This window comes from Arachis stenosperma, chromosome 5 (assembly GCF_014773155.1).
Source record: "Arachis stenosperma cultivar V10309 chromosome 5, arast.V10309.gnm1.PFL2, whole genome shotgun sequence".
Classification (NCBI taxonomy): Eukaryota; Viridiplantae; Streptophyta; class Magnoliopsida; order Fabales; family Fabaceae; genus Arachis; species Arachis stenosperma.
The window spans coordinates 118956944-118969866 of record NC_080381.1 but is presented as its reverse complement, the minus strand read 5'-3'; the positions used below and the strand labels follow the sequence as shown (position 1 = coordinate 118969866).

The following is a 12923-nucleotide window of genomic DNA, read 5'->3' as shown; positions in this document are numbered from 1 at the left end:
ATATATATATATATTCAAAATGTGTACTTTTTAATCTAGTTAAATGTGTCACTAAATAATTTATCCAAACCTTTGCAACATTTTTTCGAGCTTTATTCCAATTGATTTGTTCGTAAGGTTCATTGTACATTTCTACTCTCAGAGATTTGATTAAGCCGGTAATAGTTCCCACAAATCTCTTTCCGAATAAATATGACATTGGCATATAAACCAACCGACAATAGCACAACATTTTTCCTGCCATTTAAGTGCAAAGAAAAAACACAAAAACCAAATATTTATTATAAAGACGAGTAAATAACTATTATGAAAGATTTAGATGCGAATAAAACTAACCATAAAAATAATAAAATTAACGTTGTATGTACAAAAAATAAATCTTTTAAAAAAATTATTAATTGTCAAATTTTTGTTAACTCTATTAAAAAACAATCAAAATACTCGAACTAAAGACATTGTTTTTTCAAATAAAATAAAATAATTAATTTGTCCTAAAATCAGTGAAAGGTATCAAGAACTAGAGCCAAGAAGACTTAGAGATCTGATGTGAAGGTTTAGAGAAGAGAGAGAGAGAAGCAGAGAGAAAGAAATGAATCTGTGAATTGTATTATGAACCAAAAAGTGGTTACTGTAACAGCAAGTATTGTTACTTATAGTCTAGAGTTTCTAGAATTTTCTAATCACTAACTAGTTCCAACTCAGCAACTAATGGGCTAGCCAATTATCTCAAGCTTACTGTGTTAACTTGAAACGGAACTGGTTGCATTCTAACTGATTTAGCTAAAGGCAGTTACTAGAACTTAAGAATGCCTAACATCATCTCTACTTTCTCCTTTTTCTTGTCTTGCCCTGCTTTGACTATCATGTATCATCATCTCTAGTTATATTGCTCTGCTGATCATTGCTTTTGGCCTTTCTGCCTCTTTCATTTCTGCAGCTGTGCTATCCAATTCCTCAATGTTCAGTCTAGTCCTGAAGTGTAGAAAGTTGTCAGAAGACACAGCCTTTGTTAGGATATCAGCCACTTGCATGGTTCTTGGAATGCGACTTACTCTAATGTCTTTACTATTCACATGATCTCTGACAAAATGAAGATCTATCTCAAAGTGTTTGGATTTTGAATGTAGGATTGTGTTGGCAGCAAGTAGAACTGCACTTAAATTGTCACAGTAGACCATAGGTACCTCTTTTAGTGAAAATTGTAGTTCACTCATTAAATTTTTCACCCAAATTAGCTTGAATAAAAGCTTCTGGTCTCCTGAATCTTGATCACATACTTTCATGTGCTAAGAGTAAAGCTTCTAACTCACCTACTGTTATACCTTGATATCTTACTGTGGTCAGAACAGAGGTTATCAACGAAGAGTATTCCTCAGTCAGGCCGTTCAAGATTACGTTTACATGGTCACTTTCTTTCATGGATTCTCCTACAGAGGCTAATGCGTCTATAATCCCTTTTATTGATAGTACATACTCAGTGATAGAAGCACCGATCTGAATGGTGCTCAGCTTGTTCTTCAGCTGCATCACCTTTGCCTTGATCTGAGAGGAGAAGTGATCTTTCACCCTTTTCCAAACTTGACACGTAAAGGTACAGCCAACCATTCTTGTTGTGAACGCTTTACTCATTGAAGCTAATAACCACGACTTTAAGAGTGCATCTTGCCTCTTCCATTTATGAAACTCAGGGTTCACTGTGCCAACTCCACCGTCCTCTGAGACTAGAAATTACAGTGGTATTCCTTCTCCTGTGATGTGATTCAACATGTCATTCCCTTCAATTGTTGATTCCACCTGATCTTTCCACTGCAGGTAATTATCCTCATCCAATTTCATTGAAATCGGTGTTGCTGTAAACACTTGAGCCATTGTAGTTAAGCTTCACTTGGACCAGATCTGCTTTCTTAGACTGTCACGGAAACTGTGATACCAAGCTTTGATACCATGAAAGGTATCAAGAACCTGAACCAAGAAGACTCAGAGATCTGATGTGAAGGTTTAGAGAAGAGAGAGAGAGAGAGAAGCAGAGAGAAAGGAATGAATCTGTGAATTGTATTGTGAACCAAAAAGTGGTTACTGTAGCAGCAAGTATTGTTACTTATAGTCAAGAGTTTCTAGAGTTTTCTAATCACTAACTAATTCCAACTCAGCAACTAATGGGCTAACCAATTATCTCAAGCTTACTGTGTTAACTTGAAACGGAACTGGTTGCATTCTAACTGATTTAGCTAAAGGCAGTTACTAGAACTTAAGCATGCCTAACATCATCTCTACTTTCTCCTTTTTCTTGTCTTGTCCTGCTTTGATTATCATGTATCAATCAGGATATTTTTTAATTTTATTAAATTTTCTCTTTTTTTTTAAAAAAATAAATAAATTGGTGTCTTCTAATAATTTTATATTTATGTTTATAAATAATTTTCAAATAGAGATTAAAGAATTTGAAAGGATGAATCAATTGACAAGAACCTGGATGAAAAGGAACAAATTTGGGTAGAAGCCAAAACTCCGGTGCTAGTGGATTGCACCCCGACCATTCATAAACCCCAAGCACCTGCTTCACCAAGTAATTAAAGTACTATATGTTAATAACTACGTAGAGTATCCTCTATATGTGTTATCTATTATCTATGTTTTACATTAATCATCTTTTATTTGGTGAAAATTACAACTTCTTTTTAATTTATATATTGTCGTACTCATTCTTTTTCTTTGAATTTTTGCATTTCGTATTATTTATTCCAAAAAATTTAAATTATAAAAAAGAATCACATAAATAATTATATATTTAATATACTCTTTCAAATAATAGGTTCGTTTTAAACTAAATAAAATTAAATTCTAAATTTTTTGTCATAAAACTTTTAATATTAATTTTATGATGAAATTATTTATCTCAAAAACTTAAATCGATAGAATAATATGAATTATCATATTACTTATATATTTAACATGCAGATCATTCTAATATAATTATGTTATGATGCATGATTACGACGACTATAGTTGTTACCTAGATTATTTCTTTATCAATAATAGGTTTACCATTGTAATTATTTTTTAGTGAGAGTACATAAAAAAAAAAGGTACATAGTATATAAGGTGTAATAACTCAACAAATATTTTCTAAGGGGGATTTTTCATTCTCTCCAATAATGAGAAGAACCTATCTCTCTCCCTCTCTTAATCCTTTCTAATTCATCAAACCATCAACATCACAGCTTGAACAGCTTAGGGCATGAGATTTTCTTCATGGTGCGGTGAGCGTGGAGAGCAACCAAGCTGTGAATCAAAAAAAAAAAAGAAAAAGTTGCGAATCCAATTTTGTCATTCTCTTTCTATCCCTAATTTTTCTTTCGACATTTTCTTTCCCCCATTCTTACCTCTTCCTTCAAACTCATCCAATAGAGTTTGATGAGAGGCTATTTCGCAAGATTCTTTCTTGGTGAACATAGCTGTTCCGATCAACGAGTTGGAAGGAAGAAGATCTGAATCCCTATTACTCTGTGATTCATTGATTTCTCAAAATGGCAAACATGGCAAACAAATCCTCCCATTGCAGAGGTCGTGGAGCTACATTGGCTTGCTCTCATTGCAACAAGCAAGGCCACAATCACGTGATCACTGAGGGGCATGATGATATACTCAGTGACAAACAATTCCAGCTCAATTGTCTCCAAGAGAACATTGGAATATCAAGATCTGGATTCACTCCAGAGCAAAGATTTGCCTTGTTAGAGTTGATCAAAGACAAAAGTGTGCAGCAACAACCTCATAATGCAAATCAAATTTTGACTAATTCCATTCACACTTCCACTCCAGGTAAAACCATTGCATTACATTTTAATGCGAGAATTATGAGTATTATCACTCCAAAATCTGCACTATGGATCATTGATTCCGGTGCAACAGATCATGTGACTTTTGACTTAAAAGATTTTGCAAGTTTTCAAAATATTGATCCAATCAATGTGATATTGCCAAATGGAACCAAAACTGTTAGCACCATCATTGGCACAATCACATTTTCTAAAAATTTTTTTCTCAAAAATATTTTATACATTCCTTCTTTTAATTTTAAATTGATATCTGTGTCAAAGTTAACCTCAAACTTACATTGTCAATTGTTAATCAATGATAAGTGTTGTGAGATACAAGATAGATCCACATCAAAAATGATTGGCATTGCTGAGTGTATAGAAGGGTTATATACAATGAGTAGAGAACCAGAATTCTCTCATTTTCCCCCTCTTCCAACAAAGCAAGCTTCATTGGCGGTAACTACTACTACTACTCATCCCACCACACCTTCACACAGTGAGCACAACAACATTTGGCATCTTAGATTAGGACACATACCCATGCATAAATTGATTTTTCTGAAGAAGTATTATCCTTTTATAGATAGTATTGCTTCAAATTTCCTTGTGATTCATGTCATTTTGCAAAACAAAAGAAATTATCTTTTAATCTTAGTACAACTAAAATAAAAGATTGTTTTGATTTAGTTCATATGGATATCTGGGGTCCTATTTCTGTCCCTTCCAATGAAGGACATAGGTATTTTTTGACTGTGGTGGATGGTAAGAGCAAATTCACTTGGATTTTTTTTATGAAAACCAAATCTGAAGCATCACAATTGGTTATTAATTTTGTGAATTTTGTCAGAGTACATTTGAAAAACAAGTTAAGTGTATAAGGACCGACAATGGGCCAGAATTCACTCTAAAATCCTTTTTTGCATCAACTGGAATTTTACACCAAACTTCTTGTGTAGAAACACCAGAGCAAAACGGGATTGTAGAGAGAAAACACCAGCATATTTTAGGTGTGCTAGAGCACTGCTATTTCAATCAGGGATTCCACATTGTTTTTGGCAATACGCAGTTGCTCACGCCATTCACCTAATTAATAGGCTGCCCAGCACTACCCTGAATAATGCTAGTCCTTATAAGCTTTTGTATGGCAACTTACCTGACCTTTCATATTTAAGAGTATTTGGTTCTCTTGCATATGCCTCCACATTAACAAATTCAAGAACAAAATTAGACCCAAGAGCCAGAAAAACAGCTTTTCTTGGTTTTAAATTAGGAACAAAGGGTTTTCGACTTATTGATTTAAAATCAAAGGAAATTTTCATATCCAGAAATGTAATTTTTTATGAAACTCATTTTCCATTTTTACATTCCACTAGCACTGACATTTCTGTAGTGCCCATTCGTACTCCACAATGCATTGATCTTTTTCAATATGATACACCATCCACACATCATTTGCAATCACCCACACATACCACACTCATAGATTCAAATGAACATTTCTCAAGCTCAATGCACTCACCAATTTCCTCACACACCATTGCACCCATTACCACACCACACACTGATAATGCACCTGCATCACAACACTCTGACATCACACATGACTGCATTACTAGAAAGTCTGAAAGAGTCAAGAAACCGCCTGCTTATTTGAAGGACTATCATTGTATGACAACCCACACAGCTCACTCTAGCAATGTTTCCAACTCTAACTCTTTATATCCTATCTCACAACACTTGTCATATGATAAACTAACCCCGAAATATAAGTCACTTTCTCTAGCCATCACCTCAAATCAAGAACCTAGCACTTATGAGGAAGCGGCTGCACATGAATGTTGGAGAAAGGCAATACAAGATGAATTGACAGCTCTAGATCAAAACAGAACTTGGTGTCTCACTGAACTCCCAAAAGACAAGAAGGCTGTGGGTTGCAAATGGGTTTTTCGGGTAAAATTCAATCCTGATGGCACCATAGAAAGGCACAAAGCGAGGCTAGTTGCAAAAGGATTCACTCAAGTGCAAGGAGTAGATTATGGTGATACTTTTAGTCCAGTTGTCAAAATGACTACCCTACGAGTAATGTTAGCATTAGCAGCGGCAAAGAAATGGCATTTGAAACAGCTGGATGTCAACACTGCCTTCCTTCATGGAGATTTGGACAAAGAAGTTATATGAAGATACCACCCGGTTTGGCTGTGTCACAACCAGGTTTGGTTTGTAAATTGCAAAAATCTCTATATGGGCTTAAGCAAGCAAGCAGGCAATGGAACATTAAGCTCACTCAGACTCTTGTGGATGCTGGTTATAAGCAGTTTTTTGATGATCATTCACTCTTCATTAAGAAACAATCTCAAAGCTTCACTGCCATTCTAGTATATGTTGATGACTTGGTTTTAACCGGGAATGACATTGGTGAAATCAATTCCATCAAGCAAGATTTGGATGACAAATTCAAAATAAAGGATCTTGGTGATCTCAAATACTTCTTGGGAATGGAAGTAGCACGCTCTAACTCTGGAATTCACATTTATCAGCGGAAGTACACCATGGACCTTCTCAAAGATTTTGGTTATCTAGATTGCAAGCCTCTCTCTACTCCATTTGATTATAGTCAGAAACTTTCAAAGGAATCAGGTACCATTTTAACAGACAACACTGTTTACAGACAGCTCATCGGCCGACTCCTTTACCTCACAAATACTAGACCGATATCTCTTATGCTGTGGGACGTTTGAGCCAATTTTTGGACTGTGCAACAACTTCTCACATACAGGCTGCTTTTCGTGTACTCCGATATTTAAAAGGTCGACCTGCAACTGGTCTCTTCTTCTCCTCTACTTCTAATCTGCATCTCACTGGATTTGCCGATGCTGACTGGGCTACCTGTGCCGATACTCGTCGCTCCATTTCCGGTTATTGCTTCATGCTTGGGAACTCGCTCATTAGCTGGAAGAGTAAAAAGTAAACCACAGTTGCCAAGTCCTCTGCAGAAGCTGAATATAGGTCTCTTGCTGTTGCCACTTGTGAAGCTAGTTGGTTATCTTTCTTAATGGATTTCATTGGCTTGCCGCTTCAAAAGTCTATCACTCTATTCTGTGACAACCAGTCAGCCATTCACATTGCCAATAATCCCATTTTTCATGAAAGAACTAAACACATTGAAGTGGACTGCCACATTGTTCGTGAAAAGCATTTGTCTGGTCTCATTCATCTTATGCCAGTTCGTTCCAAGGATCAACTTGCTGATTTTCTTACCAAAGCTCTGCCACCGGGTCCTTTTCTTGCCAATGTTTCCAAGCTAGGATTGTTAGATTTACACAATTCTAGCTTGCGGGAGGGTGTTACCTAGATTATTTCTTTATCAATAATAGGTTTACCATTGTAATTATTTTTTAGTGAGAGTACATAAAAAAAAAGGTACATAGTATATAAGGTGTAATAACTCAACAAATATTTTCTAAGGGGGATTTTTCATTCTCTCCAATAATGAGAAGAACCTATCTCTCTCCCTCTCTTAATCCTTTCTAATTCATCAAACCATCAACATCACAGCTTGAACAGCTTAGGGCATGAGATTTTCTTCAATAGTATTTTAAAAAATATTGTTAAAATTAAATTAATATTTTTTTATTGTTAATAAAAAATACTGATTTAAAAAAACTGTTGCTAAAATACAAACAAAAAGTGCACCTTTAATTTTAACAAACTTACATATTTATTATAGTCACCGTAATATAATCATGCTAGAATCTATCATCTAACACCGTATATCTTATCCATGCAACATATAGGTTATAATAATAATAATAATAATAATATGATAAACTAATGTGTTTACCGTGACCCAAAACTTTCCCCAGGAAGGAATAGCCAGCAAACTACCATGGTCAAGGATCCATTTTCTGGCTCTAGCCATTGCCGTATCTTCACCATCTTCGGGTCCTTCCCCAAGTATTCTCAAAGCAATGTAACTCAACGATGATCCAAACATTGTGCTGTGACCTTCTATATGGAACCCCCAACCACCGTCTTTGTTCTGTTTAATGACAAAATGTTAACCATAATTATTGTCAACTTCAAGCATACATGATTTAAATGGATTCCTTCTTTAGCTTCTTATTACTCTTTTGCCACTCTTCAATAAATAATTAAGGCCACGGTTAAAAAGTGACATAGTTAGTAAAAAAAAAGCCACACTTTTAGCGTACCTAATGCTATGCTTCATCTCACAATAGGAGCATGATTTAAAAGTGTGGCTTGTTCTATGCACTTGAGTACTCATTTATTTGTGATATAAGTGATCGAGTTAACTAATAGAAGTTATTCTATTTTACAATCATATTTTCATGAGAAAATTCATAAAAGATTTTGTATATGCAATATTAAATAAAAAAACATCAAGCTAATAAAATGTGATTTGCCCGTCTTATATATTATAAAAAAACTTGTTAAACAATTTTTGTAAAGTTGAAGTAATTAAATGATGAAAAGAATATGAATTTAAAATAAAATTTATGTATTATATATTATTTGATCCATTGGTCATTGAAAATTGAAAAGAAATTAGTAAATTACGCAAATGATGATTTATTCATGGCAGTTTAATTTAGTAATAATGAATATACTCACCTGATGATTATATAAATACCGAATGATTTCTTTTTTATGTTCTGGTCCTAAAACATAATCAAGGGATCCCGTAATATAGAGTGCCATTACCTGTTCATCAGGTGATGATATCAATAGGTAAATTAAATCAAACCCAAAAAAGAGAGTAATGTATATAGGAAAAATACAGGAAATAAAATTTAAATTAATTTTTAATATTACATTTTTTATAATTAAAAACAATGGTGGATTACATTTACTATGATTTTTTAATGTATGTAATCATTAGAATATTAATACCAAAGGTTGTAGGAAAAATAAAGGGCCAGCAGACTCAGCAGGCCAGTGGCCATCATGGGCTTGAATGGATGAAAAGAAAGTGAGAGCCCTTTTCATTGTTGTAATCAATGCTTCTTCTGTTACATTTTCCTTCTCTTTCACTTTCACTGCTTCTGCCATTTCTCTATACTGGTTCTCCTTTCTTAGCTGCCACATAAATTACATAAATTTTGAAAATAAATGGAATAAAAACAAAAATATTTAGTAACAAAAAATATTAATAAAAAATAGATAGAATTTATCTTATTTAATATTTATTAATTATTGTAATAATTAATAAATATTAAATAAGATAAATTTTTTTTTTGGTCTCTCTAATACTATCAGAATAAAAAATGTTTAAAACCGAAAATAATAAATGACAAAACAACCAACTCAGCTCTCCAATTTATTGACCCCTTCGTTATAGAGCATCAACTAACATTGGTTCTGATATTCAATTACCATTTCACCACGTAAATCATTATTAATTTATTATTACGTCCCCATCTATCATATACTAATTACTAACATTGGAGGATTTATCAATAGATATTATGTTGGGACATTGATAGGTATTTAATTGCTTTCTAAAAATGGCTTCATTAATAACTAGCATCCATCAAGCCGCTTTTTATTGATTGTGTATAAAGATTTTAATTTCAATATTATTAACATTACAAAAAATTAGCGTGGTGGGAAAAAAAGAACTTGAAAAAATATAGTTTGAAAAAGAAAAAGAAAGTGCAAATGCTTGTTTTATGAAGGTTGGTTTGGGAGGAAAAAAATTAAGTGTTTTTCTTTTTATAAATATCCATATTTATATATTAGAGATGATACTTTTAAATTTAGTACTTTTACCAATTTAAAAATTTGAGTAACTAAACACTTAAATTAGTCTCTGAAAACTTTTTAATTGGATATTTTAGTTCTTAATAAAGTTATATTACTTTAAAAGTTTTTAAGATGGATTGGTCTCTCTATAAAGAGAATTAATTTATATTATGATGATATTTATTAGAGATTTAATTAATTGTCTTATAATAAAATTTAGAAGTTAGAAACTTATTTATCAAATAGATATATTAAATATTTTATTACAAAGAATAGAGAAACAAAACTGTTTCACAAAAGTAATACTTAAAAACTTTTAAGGTAATAAGAATTTATTGGGAATCAAAATATCTCATTTAAAATTTATTAAGGACCAATTTAAATATATATTCTAAAAGTTTTATATTTCTTTTATATTATTATTTTATATAAATAAACAATTTTAAAAAGTTATAACAAGAAATATGAGTATAACATTAAATTTTTGGTGTTTATCTTGAATATGCATCATACTTTTCTTTTATCATAAACCAAAATTTAAACTCAAAACTTATTATTTAATTTTATAACTAACAATAACTAACAATAACAAAAAAGAAAGTTAATAAGATAGTATATGGAAAAGGCATAAGTGATATATTCGGAAGGATTATCTTTGTAAATAATTTTTTAGGTTAATTATGATTTTGGTTCTTAGGTATAGGCCGAAAATTTTTTTCGTTCCAAACGTTTTTTTGCATATAAAACCGTCTCTAAAGTTTAACTTAGTTTAAAAATTGTCCTTACTTTAGAAATCAAAATCGTACGAAAATGGCGGTAAAACCGAAGATAGAGATGAATGGACATTTTATTCTTTCTTCCCTTCTCCTTCTTCTTCTTCCCTTCTCCCTCGAAAGAACAAAAAACATCTTTCTTATTTTTTTCTTTTTTTTATTTTATAATTTTTTTGTTATGAGTAATTTTGTCCAAAATTTTAATAGTAAAAAAAGATAATTTTAAAACTTGGTTTAAATCTTAAAGGTCTCTAAAGTTTAACTTAGTTTAAAAATTGTCCTTACTTTAGAAATCAAAATCGTACGAAAATGGCGGTAAAACCGAAGATAGAGATGAATCATGGACATTTTATTCTTCTTCTTCCCTTTCTCCTTCTTCTTCTTCCCTTCTCCCTTCGAAAGAACAAAAACACTCTCTTTCTTATTTTTTTTCTTTTTTTATTTTATAATTTTTTTGTTATGAGTAATTTTGTCCAAAATTTTAATATTTAAGTAAAAAAGATAATTTTAAAACTTGGTTTAAATCTTAAAGACGATTTTGTATCCAAAAAAAATAGAAACAAAAAATTGTTTTGACCTATATCTTAGAGATCAAAATCGTACTTAACCCTAATTTTTTAATAAGAGTTTCTTAAATATATAATTATAAATTATTTTAAAGTTTAGTTTGTATGTACTATATGTATTAAACTCTTTATATATTAATATTCAATCAAATAAAAAAATAAAGTTAAATTTCCATACTTAATATCTTAAAAAATGAAACATTTTTATCTATATAATAACAGGACATATCAACTTAAAAAGACTTTTATACTTAGAATACAGAATATTATCCTACTAACTAAATTTTATACTTGTAATACACGAAAACTAAATTCTCAATTCAAATTAAAGAAAGAAAAAGTTAATTAATACAATTATGCAAAGACATACTAAGATTAAAGTATGGGAAAAATTTTAAGTGTATCTAAAACACTGGTATTTCAATTATTTTAACTGTTGATTTTAATTAATATATATTATATATATATTTTATAATTCAGAACAACAGTTAAAACAATTATAACACCAGTATTTCATGTAAACTAGAAACTCTTCCGTAAATATGCATGTATACCTGCATCCTCATTAAGAGGTCAGAGCTTTGTTTGATGGAAAATCTATTTTTAGTGAATTCTTGGCGCAGTCTTTCAACCTCGGCACGTTCTTCAGGTGTTCCTGCATTTGGATCAAACTCCCAATGTTGTCTTCCTATGAAATTGTTCCCTGAGACCAAGTTCTTTCCTCCTTCTGCTATCTTCAACTTCCACATCCTCAACTATATGTTATATTTATTTTCCTAAGTACAAAGACGGGTTCATCATAATAAGCTAAGAAAACATTATTATTATTCATGTATATACATAATAAGAAGCGTTTAAAATATTCTAAAAATACTAGTGTTTTAGTTACTTTATTTAGTCATTAATTTCGGTTATAAAATATATACAAAGTTAAAAATTGAAATGAATAATTAAAACTATCGAAATATCAGTAATTTAAAATACTTAAAAATGTTTTAATATTATAAAAGAGAGAATGATAGATGTTTACTTGAATTTGAATGAAAGTATTATTAGTAGCCCAAAGAAGATTAAAATTGGATAAATGAGAAATTGTGCTATAGCTAGCTATAGATGGAGATAAGCTTAGAACTTTAGGAAAGAAATATATAAAAATGAAGATTTTGGATACATGCACACACCGCTTGGCTGAAAAGGGATTGGAACTAATAATAATATAAGGACCATATATAGAAAGGGACACAAAAATAAGTAATTAAAAAATAATAAATATGTTTAGAGTATGGTGAGGTGTGTGGAGTGTTTTGGTAAAACAGTCCTTTTATATATTCCCAAGCATGGCGGAGGGAGAAGTTTCTTATATTAATTTTGTAACTAAGTACACCTTTAGCAACGGATGAAATTCACACAATAAAATTTTCTTATCATACCATTATTGATAATTAGTGGGGGGTTGAATTTATTAGGTGAAGTCACTTTCATCTATGTATATACCAAACTCTTAGCCTTATTTCTTTTGATGAAATTTGTCTGGAATCTTTTGGATCGGACGAGGAACATTATAAAGTATATAGTACATTACCTGCTCTCTCTGTTTTTTCATGAAATTATCTTTCTCAACTTAGAGAATTTTTTTTGTACAAAATTTTGCAAAAATTGAACATTAGTAAAATTATATTTAAAAAATTTTTATTTATGTACCTTTCAAATTAGAAAGTATAATATATGATTTCGAATTGACAAAATAATTTATGATCTACGGTATATGCAATTCTAATCTAAAGATAGATTTTATAAAAATTTACCCTGAACAAAAAAATTGACTAATTTATGGCAAATGTTAAGATTAAAGTTAGAATTGAAGGTGATAGTGATACAATAAAAAATAAAGTTAAAAATAACTGACTAATTTATACCATAAAAATTTTAACGATAAGAATAAAATTAAGATGGATGTTCCGGTAAAGTTGTCAATTTCAACTTTTTGTAAAGACGTTTTT

At 31.2% G+C, this 12923-nt stretch overlaps 1 protein-coding gene across 2 annotated transcripts in view; it reads right to left on the bottom strand.

Moving 5' to 3' along the window:
* LOC130980196 (lupeol synthase-like) overlaps positions 1-12214 on the bottom strand; it is a 31471-nt gene extending 19257 nt beyond the window's left edge. Inside the window, exons 1-7 of one of the 2 annotated variants that reach the window (XM_057903849.1) lie at positions 11954-12214; positions 11478-11699; positions 8733-8918; positions 8454-8543; positions 7663-7860; positions 2470-2554; positions 71-237 (exon numbers count right to left, since the gene is read on the bottom strand). In XM_057903849.1, the coding sequence (XP_057759832.1) occupies positions 71-237; positions 2470-2554; positions 7663-7860; positions 8454-8543; positions 8733-8918; positions 11478-11672 (921 nt within the window). In that variant the 5' untranslated portion in view covers positions 11673-11699; positions 11954-12214. The remainder of the gene's footprint in view (positions 1-70; positions 238-2469; positions 2555-7662; positions 7861-8453; positions 8544-8732; positions 8919-11477; positions 11700-11953) is intronic. The other variant, XM_057903848.1, reaches the window with a different exon arrangement.
* Between the last annotated feature and the right edge of the window lie 709 nt (positions 12215-12923).